At 38.2% G+C, this 11,557-nt stretch overlaps 1 protein-coding gene across 2 annotated transcripts; it reads left to right on the top strand.

Annotated features, from left to right (window-relative positions):
• Positions 1 to 4,995: 4,995 nt before the first annotated feature.
• On the top strand, positions 4,996 to 9,769 carry LOC125207582 (homeobox-leucine zipper protein ANTHOCYANINLESS 2-like). Of its 2 annotated transcripts, none has more exons than XM_048106983.2 (9): positions 4,996 to 5,714; positions 5,786 to 5,967; positions 6,040 to 6,157; positions 6,238 to 6,786; positions 6,864 to 6,965; positions 7,063 to 7,266; positions 8,259 to 8,433; positions 8,520 to 8,890; positions 9,232 to 9,769. In XM_048106983.2, exons 1-9 carry the CDS (start codon positions 5,556 to 5,558, stop codon positions 9,556 to 9,558), a joined length of 2,187 nt encoding a protein of 728 aa, XP_047962940.1. In that variant the 5' UTR covers positions 4,996 to 5,555; the 3' UTR covers positions 9,559 to 9,769. The 2 variants fall into 2 exon arrangements, with proteins under 2 accessions (XP_047962940.1, XP_047962939.1); XM_048106982.2 differs by having other exon boundaries at positions 5,783 to 5,967.
• Positions 9,770 to 11,557: the final 1,788 nt, after the last annotated feature.

Below are 11,557 nucleotides of genomic sequence, written 5' to 3'. Positions count from 1 at the left end.
CTTGTGCAATAATTGGAAGTGGATTCCTAGCGTAGTTGCTAAGCTTTGTTTGTGAGGTTTCTGATGATTGGTGAAGGGCTGAATTCCAAGGATTGTTGAATGGAAAAAATGATATCTTTTCCCCTTTTCCCCTATTTGTAATTTCCTATGGAACTCACAAAGTAAGATTCAAGCAATTAGTTTAAGATAATGTGTGTGTTGTGGTTATCCTTGATTTTGAGTTGAACTGTCTTTTCAAATAATATATGGCAGGGGATGAAGATGTGAAGCACCAAAACGATGGAAAGGGGGTAATGTTGGCGAGCTAAGCTCCCCTAAATCCGAGGATCACGAGAAACCTTCTGTCGAAGCAGAGGCTGGAGGTGCTTCTTTCGTGGAAGGATCAATAGTTGACGATGGGAGGCACAGGATTGAAGATGAATTGGGTGAAAAACATGGCATCGTTGCCCAAAACGAGGCGAACAAGAAGCCGGATGATGAAGGATATGTACGATAAAATTAATCTAAAATGTTGGTGTACGAGTATATGTATGATGATAATTAATCTTTTAGTCTTTTATTTTGTTAATTTAAAAAATATCCACATGTTATTGTTTTATTAGGGTGGTATGAAATGGTGTATTATTTGAATAAGGTGATCTACTCTGAAATTCTACACCCTTTTTCTAAATAAGCATCCATTTAACTTTTTTCTTCTTAATAAATATTCTATTTCAACAATTGAAGTATAATTATGATAACTTTTCATTAAATTCTTAGTATTTGTTGGAATTTTTTAATTAGTTGTATATATGCATTTACTAATAACTAATAATATTACAGAGATAAATTTTATATGTTCCTATGACATGACAAAGATCCACAACCTTGACATCAATGAAGGGATTAATATATAAATTTATATCTCAATCTTTCTATAATCTACTGTTACTATAAGAAAAATACTACTCCATATTTAACTTCTTTCTTCAGGCCATCAGCAAATTTTGTCCCGTCGGGGAGGGATTGACGCTGTATGGACGTGTTGCAGGCATCCGTTCCCTCGTCGGTCACACATCCGACGTCTTTTAGAATTTTTTTATTGTTATTTTATGTTTTTTATTTCATTTATTCTAATATTTGTTTTTATTTTTTAATTACGTTTTTATTATTGTGATTTCCTTTATCTTTTTTTATTTATTTTTATTTTTGAATATAAAAATATTATTATTATTTTGTTTAACTAAATTAATATTTTAATAAATTTAACTTTAATTAAATTATGAATATTCGTTATTGAACCTCGTATCTTAATTAGATTAAAAAAAATTAATAGTAAGATATATAAATAAATAAATAAAAATAAAAAATGAATAGAAAATTAAGAAAGGCCTCATGAATAATTAAAAAATAAGTAATAAGATATTAGGCGGAAAATAGAGTGAGATTCAGGAATAATTTATTTAAGAAATAGATTTCAGATTTATAGCGATGAGTTATGGACGACCTTATTTTCTTTTACATGACAACGATCCACAATTTTAATGTCCTTAAGTAAGTAATATGATTATGTTTAAATGAAGGATATGTTATATATTTATGTGAACACTATTCTTGTTTGGCGTACGTTTAACATTGTTCATTTTGATTATAATACATTAAAAAAATTAGTTTAATAAAATTCACAAAAAAATTAAAGCTTGATTTGTAATTTTATTAATTTATTTAAAATTATAGAGAAAATAAGCAAACCGAGTTTTGATTTTTATAAATTTTGTGAAATTTGAAATATCAATAATATTTTTTAATGTATTAATTAGAAGTAAATTAAATATTCTATCAATCTTCGTATTTTAATTATGTATTTTTTTGACTTAAATGTAATTTAAGGATTTTAATAAATTATGTATTCTTATTAAAATGCTCATCAAAAGAAATTGAAAAAGATAAAAGAGTGAATCATATTTTTAGGCTCTATACTTTCAGCGACGAACATTTGCGGTCTCTATACTTGCAAAATATCATTTGCGGTCATTATATTATATAACTTGCTCGTTTCAAGTGCTTTTACACTTTTTGACCACATTTTTGGATAAAAACGCCCCCAAAAGCCTAAAGGGCATTTTTGTACACTTATACTCTAAAAGTTGGTAATTAATTTTGATATTTATGTTAATTTGAGTACTTTAATTATGATTTGTGTTTTATTCGAATAATTTTTGTTTGGATTGGTTATGGGCGGAACTGGTAAAAGGAAGGGTGTGGCTTAAGCATCTACCCAATTTTTTTTTTTTTCCAGTTTTCTTCTTCAGAATTTTTCTAAATTTTTACAAATTATGTTTAGCCGTTGTAGAAATTCTGCAAAAAAGTAAATGGTCATCGTTGAATGAATAAGAAGGAATGAATATGTGAGAGTATAAACTTACAGAGATTAAAAATGATTTTTGAGAGCGCCAGGAAGAAGCAACCTAGTTGGCAATAAAAATGAAATAATAGCAATATACTGTTTTTTTTAATTGCTATTAATTCTATACTTTTGAAAAATATTAAAATATTAAATTATTTGTGCTTAAAAGCCACTATATTTTAGTGATTTCTAAATATTTTTAAAATATGAAACTCTCCCCCCCCCTTTTTATAAATCATCATTTCAATTGATTTATCTGAAATAGAATGTGTGCTTTATAATAAATCGTCTTTATTTAAGTTTAAACCCAGGATTAAAACTATGCGTATTTTTTATATTATAATCAATCCAAACAAAAATTATTCGAATAAAATATAAATCATAGTTAAAGTATCTAAATTAATATAAATATCAAAATAAGTGTACCTACTTATTGATAGTGAGTGTACAAAAATGTCTTTTAAACTTTTGGGAGTGTTTTTGTCCAAAAATTTGGTCAAAAAGTGAAAAAGCACTTGAAACGAGTAATTAGTATAATATAGAAACAACAAATGATATTTTGCAAGTATAGGGGCCGTAAATGTTCGTCTAAAAGTATAGAGCCTTAAAAATGTAATTCATTCAAGATAAAAAGGTGAGACTTATAGGAATGTTTGAGTCATGAATATTACTCCTACTATAATTGAATAAAAAATTGAAATAAAATGTATTCTGAAGTCATAATAAGTAAGGGAAGAGATGTTTTATTAAGAGGATTTGGATGCATATAATGTAAGAGCATCTCTATCCGTGCTCTTAGCTAAGAGCGTGGAAGTGGATCCGGACTCACTATTACTTCTTGTCCCTAACTAAGAGCACAACACCTATATCCGTGCTCTTCCGCAAGGACAAGCTCAATGATCCTACCATTCTATTATTCAATTTAAATACTTCAATTACTAAAACATTTCTACATTATAAAAATATATTAAAAAATAAAAATTACATAATTAAAATCCTAAAAAATAAAAATACATAATTAAAATCCCATAAAATAAAAAAATTCATAATAAAAATCCTACAAATTAAAAATTACATAATTAAAGACTAAAAAATACCCCGGTGGAAGACTAGTCATCTATCCCCAATGTTCTCTTGAGACCCCGGGAGACCCCGGATCATTTGCTCATGTGTTGCAAGTTGCTCCGGAGTCATTTTCAACGTATCGTTCATATAGAGTTGACCCAAGAGGGCCCACAACGAGTTGTTCGAGGGTGGAGGAGAAGGGAGCGGGGGCGGGGGCGGGGGCGGGGGCGGATGGAGTCGGGACGCGACGGCGGGCGGCCGTCGCATTCTTCCTTCCTTGCGGCCGGCGGGAACTGCTCGGGCCAGCGTCGGGGCTACCCAAGTTAGTTCCGGCAAGCTGGGTAGCCACATCATCGGAGGTGCCGTCGGATAGGGCTATCGACCTCGACCGTTTGCTAGAGGAGCTGGAGGAGGATGCTACTACGCCGCCCCTATACTTCGGATGAAGGCGCCCCTCTTACCAACAAGCGAGGTACTTGAACGCTTTGAACTCCAAGCTTTGGTAGGTCGCTAAGACGGCACTAATGATGTCGAGCTTGCTCTTGCCGCTCCCCGCCGCCCGCTCTTCCTGTTGGAAGTACCCCTGGAACATACCAATTGCGTTGTTGCATCTAAAGATGCAATTACGCACCATACTATCATTGTGATAGATGGTTCCCCCCGGCTAGGTTTCATTGTAAAGCCAAGTGATGCGCCACCAATATGTTTTCCCGGTTTGGTTCGTGCCAACGTCCGGATCTTCGGAGACTGCCAAGTAGGCTTTGAACATCGCCATCATCTCACCCGGTTTGTACGGGTTGTGGGTGCCACGAGTAGGAGGAGTAGAAGTAGGAATAGAAGTAGGAATAGAAGTAGAGCTGCTGCTCCCTCTTGATCCGGGTTCGGGTGTCCACCCACCCGAACCCGGAGGCATTTTCGTCGTCCACCGGGTAAGGGCGGTAGCAACCCGTAACTTGCGAACCTTGGATTTGAGGAGGGGCCGTAAATTGCGTTTCCGGACTAGGGAATGAGTCGGAGTTGAACCAATCGTGGTTTCAACCGCGATTGCCGGAGGGGTGATCGCCGGAGCCGGACATTGTGTAATGTGGTGGAAATTTAGATGAGAGAATATGAGAAAAAAATGAGAGAATGTAGATGATAGAATAGATGAGAATGTGATTTTTTTTGTGTTGAAGTGAGGGTATTTATAGATGAAAATGTGAATTTTGTGGGAAAAAATTAAAAAATAAATTAAAAGTGAGTAGAAAACGAATTAATTTTGAATTTTTTTAAAAAAATTGAATATGCCAACGGCTAAGTCATTGGCCAATCAGAAAGCGCCACATAAGGGTGCTCAGCAGCACGGACGTGCTCTTAGCTAAGAGCAGCGCTGTACCGCTAGCATGAACGGAAAGCTTGCAGTGGTAGATGAGCTCGTTCGTGCCGCTGGCACGAAGGACGGACGCCGATTTTCAAACCTCCGTGGATGGTCTAAATGGTGAAGGGCCTACCACTTCTGCGCGTATATATATATGTGGGCATCAAAGCATCCACATAGAATTGGGATATTAACTTCGCTTCCTTTCTCTGATTGCCATCTCTTGTTATTTTCTTCCCAGCTACTCTATCTTTCTGACCCCAAAAATACAAAAGCCTTTTTGAGCCCTTTTCTCACTATTTCTCTCTCTCCATCTCTTGCTTTTGTTGGAGCTTTTTTCAAGTCAAGCATGCAGATATTGAGATAACTTTGAACACCAAGAAAAGCTCCTTGTGAAAACTATAGGTTTTCCTGTCAACGTGTTTATTTTTCTTTCTTCCCCAATTTCTATTGATTATTCGTCTTCACATTCGAAAAAGATCGAGTTTTTATTAAGCGAGATATAGGGGAGGAGAGAGAGGGATAGAGAAGGAAGAGCAAAGCAGCAAAAACACAAGAGTTTTTCTTGGCTTGCCTTCTTTCTCTTTCTTTCTCTCACTAAGAACACCACACAGAGAGGCAGCAAGAGACATTTGGATTTGTGGCCTTGTGTCTCTTCTACCTCTTTTCTTTCTTCTTTTTCTCCGACTTTCTGCAAAACATTTTATACTATTTCTTGAAACAAATCAAAAGAGGGATTTTGATTTAATGAATTTTGGGGATTTTCTCGATAACAATTCTTGTAGTGGCGGCGGGGCAAGAATTGTTGCTTTTAGTAATAACAACAACATGCCCGGCGGCGCAATCCTCACTCAGTCTCTCTCTGCCAAGCCCATGTTCAACTCTCCCGGCCTCTCTCTAGCCCTAGTAAGTTGTAACCTCTCTATTTATCTCTCTCTTTCTCTAGCATGCTTATGCTTATGTGGTGATGGCAGCAGACGAGCATGGAGGGGCAAGGAGAGATTGCGAACAATGTTGGTGGGAGAAGGAGCAGAGACGAAGAGCCCGAGAGCAGATCTGGCAGCGACGCATCTGGTGATGATCAAGACGCCGCCGACAAACCGCTGAGGAAGAAGAGATACCACCGACACACTCCTCAACAAATCCAACAGCTCGAGTCGTACGTTTCCTTTTTTTTTTTTTTTTTTTTTCTTTTTTTTTGGATTTGGTTTTGATGATTCCTTGTTTTTAGACTGTTCAAGGAGTGCCCTCACCCTGACGAAAAGCAAAGATTGGAGCTTAGCAAACGCCTCTCTCTCGATATCAAACAGGTCAAGTTCTGGTTCCAAAATCGAAGAACCCAGATGAAGGTAGTCATCTCACTGTGTGTCTGTGTTTTTTTGCTTTTTTTGAGGGAGAAGAGAATTTGAGGCCAATGCGCTCATTGCAGACGCAACTCGAGCGGCACGAGAACTCGATTCTCCGGCAAGAAAACGACAAGCTCCGAGCAGAAAACATGTCGATTAGGGAGGCGATGCGCAACCCCATGTGCACCAGCTGCGGCGGCCCCGCCGTGATCGGCGATGTTTCCCTGGAGGAGCAGCACATCAGGATCGAGAATGCCCGCCTCAAGGACGAGCTCGACCGCGTCTGCGCCCTCGCCGGGAAGTTCCTTGGCCGCCCCATGCCCAACTCCACCTTGGACCTCGGGGTCATCCCCAGCCCGCTGCCCAAGCCCGTGAATCCGGTGGAGAAGTCCATGTACTTGGAGCTGGCGTTGGCAGCAATGGATGAGTTGGTGAAGATGGCTCAAAGTGAGGAGCCGCTTTGGATTAGGGGATTGGATGGTGGGAGAGAGATGTTGAATCAAGAAGAGTACTTGAGAGCTTCCTCTCCCTGCATCGGCATGAAGCCCAGCGGCTTCGTCACCGAGGCCTCTCGGGAGATCGGGATGGTCATCATCAACAGCTTAGCTCTCGTTGAGACATTGATGGACTCTGTGAGTCAAATAAAAATTGAATCTTGATCAATCTGATTGAGCCTTGGTTTGATTTCATTTTGTGTGTTTTTTGACAGAACAAATGGGCCGAGATGTTTCCTTGTTTAATTGCAAGAACCTCAACTACACAAGTCATCTCTAGTGGCGTGGGTGGAACAAGGAATGGTGCACTTCAACTGGTAATTGATAACTACATAAAATCAATCACACGTCATTTATTTAATTAATCAAATCCACATTAGGCCTTATATATGTAAAACTATGTATGTTGTTTAGATGAATGCTGCACTTCAAGTTCTGTCGCCGTTGGTGCCGGTGAGGGAGGTGAACTTCCTCCGGTTCTGCAAGCAGCATGCGGAGGGCGTTTGGGCTGTCGTGGACGTGTCAGTCGACAACATCCGGGAGGCTCACGCGTTCCCCAGCTGCCGGAGGCTCCCCTCTGGCTGCTTGGTGCAAGATATGCCTAATGGCTATTCCAAGGTGAATAGTACTCCACTTTTTTTGCTCTCTCCCCCATTATTTTGCTCCTTGTCACTTATTGCAATTTACATAACTCCGTGCTTGTTTTAAAATTAAATCTTGCACATTTATTGAGTCTCTCAAGAGTTGGTGCATAATGTGTGATATTTGTTGGAGGCTTGGAGCAACTTACTTCAATACATTCAACCAACACCACCACCTACACACACATTGTGTGTGAATTGTTGAAGAATCTAAGCTTATTTGTTTGTTTGTTTAAGAGTGTAGAAAATGTAATGACTTGAATTCGATAAGGAACCTTCCTAAAGTGTGATAAAATAATGGTAGACAAGATGCTTCTCGTGAGACTAATAGTATGAGGCAGTCGAGGGTGCTTAAAATAATGGATGGAAGCCTCTTTTTGCGCCTTGGGACACATTAATTTTCTTATGATTTTAGCAGTAAATGCGTGTGATCAAAGGTTGGTAGAATAAAACTAAGCATTTGATGTTTCTAATTACGATTTCAGATGCTGTCTCGATCCCCGCCATCTTTTAACTACTGTATATTATTATTAATAATAATACTAATATTATTAGATACGATAAGACTATATATTACTCGGTTCCAGCCTCATCATGTCTTCATTTTTCTACATGGCCACTATTTAGTCAAATTTCAACACTCATATTCTTGTTTGCATGTGACACGTAGCATCTAATCTAGACCTATAGTCCAATAATCTAAACCCCAATTTATTATGAAACTAATAGTAGTATGTCCACATTTCACTAAATATTTTCTACCCGTTTTTCTTCACAAAGTCAAACAATTTTTTAAATCCACACCGGTCAAATATGAGAAATTTAATGGGGACTATAGGGAGTAACTAATACTACTATACTAGTAACTACTCCTATTTGTCTCTAATTATTATACTTGCAAGCAAAAAATTATTTTGTGGGGTTACATTTTGTTTTGAACATGGAGCCTTGAACTTTGACATATACTAGGTCACATGGGTGGAGCATATCGAGTATGATGAGAGCGTTGTCCACCAGCTCTACCGGCCACTGGTCAGCTCCGGCATGGGCTTCGGTGCCCAACGGTGGGTTGCCACCCTCCAACGCCAGTGCGAGTGCCTCGCCATCCTCATGTCCTCCACAGTGCCCGCCCGGGATCATTCATGTAGACGCCCCTCCATATCTTTGTAATTATGCATGCATTTTTATATAAAAATATGTTTCAAATGAGTTGATCTCTGTGGCATGCAGCTGCGATCACGGCAGGCGGCAGGCGGAGCATGCTGAAGCTGGCCCAGCGCATGACCAACAACTTCTGCGCTGGCGTGTGCGCGTCGTCGGTGCATAAGTGGAACAAGCTGCAGACGGAGAACGTGGACGAGGACGTGCAGGTCATGACCCGCAAGAGCATTGACGACCCTGGGGAGCCACCCGGGATCGTGCTCAGCGCGGCCACCTCCGTGTGGCTGCCCGTGTCTCCTCAGAGGCTGTTCGACTTCCTCCGCGATGAGCAACTGAGGAGCGAGTGGGATATACTCTCCAACGGTGGGCCCATGCAGGAGATGGCTCACATTGCCAAGGGCCAAGACCATGGCAATTGTGTCTCGCTGCTACGTGCTAGTGTAAGTCCTGTTTTTTTTATTAATCGATTTAAGTAGTAGGACAAAACACATTTCATGTAGTGGTCCAATGTGTTTGTTGTATGCATAATGCGTAGGTGAAAATAATAGAGAGCCCGAAATAGGTAAAATGACGCATGTACCCATGAGATCATGGCGAATCAGGACTGTGTTTTATAGAAAAGGGTATGATTAGGTGGGACAATTTGTCCTATTTTTCAGCATCTAGTTATTATGATCGAGTAAAAGTCAAAATATTTATATTTGACTTGTGAATCTTGGAATTGTGAATTTATGCGTTGACAGTGACATGAACTTTTTACAATGACGTATGTTGTTGGCAGGCGGTGAACACGAACCAGAGCAGTATGCTGATAGTGCAGGAAACGTGCATCGACGCGGCGGGTTCGCTTGTGGTGTACGCGCCGGTGGACATCCCAGCGATGCACGTGGTGATGAACGGCGGAGATTCGGCATACGTGGCGCTGCTGCCGTCGGGATTCGCGATCGTACCCGATGGTGTAAGCGGGTCGCTGCTGACGGTGGCGTTCCAGATTTTAGTGAACAGCCTCCCGACGGCAAAGCTGACGGTGGAGTCGGTGGAAACGGTGAATAACCTAATCACGTGCACCGTTCAAAAGATCAAGGCCGCCCTCCAATGCGAGAGCTGATGATTTCAATTTTTCGCTTTTCTTTTGAGAGTAGTACTACATTTTAACGTGTTGTATTAGTGAGTTGTTCGATTGTGTGATTGAGGGGATGAGTCAAGAACGAACCGTGGTGGTGCGGCACAATGCTGCTGGTTCGGGTATTGACTCTACCCACTTTCTGTAAACTTGATTCATTCTTCCTTTTTCACTCATTAACAATTTTTTTCAATTACGTACCAAGTTTGTTGGATGTTGTTTATAGTTGAATAAGAATTTTGACATACTCTCAAATAACACAATTTGATAAGCTTTTGTAATTTAATTAAGAACATAATTTATCTAACTGTGTGAATTTGATAAAAATTCTTACATTCGTCGGTTACTAAAACTATTTAGTTGGTCTTTCATAAAATGGATTTAATTATACGCGCGCATTCTCTAAATAACAGAGCCAAAAATGTTTTGAGATCATACACATATGTACTACCCTTTCAAAAAATAAGTTTATATTCAAAGTATCTAAAAAAGATCAAGATATTTTTTAAAAAAAGCTGAATTATTTAAACTACAGAACTTAACTTACTTAAGTATAGTAAATTATTAATTGACTTAATTAGTGTAGCATGTAGTAATTGACACCGTCTCCCTAAATGGTAGTAATAATTAACATAAAAAAAAAATTGAAATAGAGGGGCAATTTTTGAAAATATGTTCCATAATCATGCACCTATAAATTATATCCCAATTATATCTATTGAAATAATTAATGTTATGGAGTATACGAGTAAATTATATTGCACAAAATAAAGGCGAATCATCGACCACAGGGTAAATTTGAACAAAGTTGCAAACCACGACCCAGCCTGGAAAATAAACACAGACCTACTCTGATTACCAAGGCTTTTGGATAAACGTAGTATTATTTGATGTGTTAAATAAAAAAAAAAGAAAGAGAAATTGAATACTCCCTATATTAATATAAAATTTGTAATTAAAAATTGTTTTATTATTGTTGGCCGTTGGGTGATGGGAACCAAAATGCATGCTTTCATTTAATGTGTCCACACTACACTCTCATTTTCTGAGCAGCGAGTCTTCCGTGCAAATCTAATTATGCTTATTCACTCAACATTTAATTTTATTTCAATCTTTAACAATTAAGAGTATTGACGATTAGTGTCATTTTTTGGCAAAACAGCAGGGATCCACGTTCGATTATTTCATTCTCACACGTAATATTCTTATAAATTTTCTGACGAGAAAACTCGAATTAAATGCAAGTATGAATATTGCAATTTGTTACGCATTGAAAGTGTAGTATAGTGTTGTGTAATTGTGATGCGGCCACATCATTTTCAAATTATGCTAATTAGTTTGAAAAATACACTCTTCCGTTTATTCATTCTCGCAAAAAATAGCTTCAAGTATCTATGGTCAATTCCATTGTGTGGCATTCGTTGGCAATGTTTGACAGTGTGAATGCGAAAATGGAGTAAAATTTAAAGACGACAAATAGGTGTGGGATAGAATTGGCCTTTTATATTTATGAATCAAAATTCCTTTAAATTTGTTCATACACTTGGACCTTTCCTTTACCATTATTCTTCTTCTATTTCCATTATCTCATTGTCATTTCGTCCAACACATGGTATGGTAGAAGATTGTATGAGTGAGGGAGGGACCATTGTTTGGTTGAGTGTTTTTCACACACTCACTGTGTGTACTTTTCGTCATCTTCTGTGTGTGAACTATATAACCTTCCTTTATTGCTTAAAAGTTAAAACTATCAATCAATCACTGCCTCTCAATGATGAAGTTTCATATTGTATACTTGGAAATATGGAATGGGTGAATATTTCAAGTTTGAAATCTAACTCTGTTATCAGCAATTCAACCTCCAATTTTAACATCAAGATTATAAAATCTATCATTATAATCCAAGTTAAAGCTCTAAAGTACTCCCCCCGTCCCATTAAATATACAACATTTGCTTTTTGGCACGAGATTTTATGTAGTGTTG

This window comes from Salvia hispanica, chromosome 6 (assembly GCF_029641045.1).
Source record: "Salvia hispanica isolate PSC_SH4W2 chromosome 6, Shi_PSC_v1, whole genome shotgun sequence".
Taxonomy (NCBI): Eukaryota; Viridiplantae; Streptophyta; class Magnoliopsida; order Lamiales; family Lamiaceae; genus Salvia; species Salvia hispanica.
Note: the sequence above shows the minus strand (reverse complement) of the source record. Positions and strands in the feature narration are given on the sequence as shown.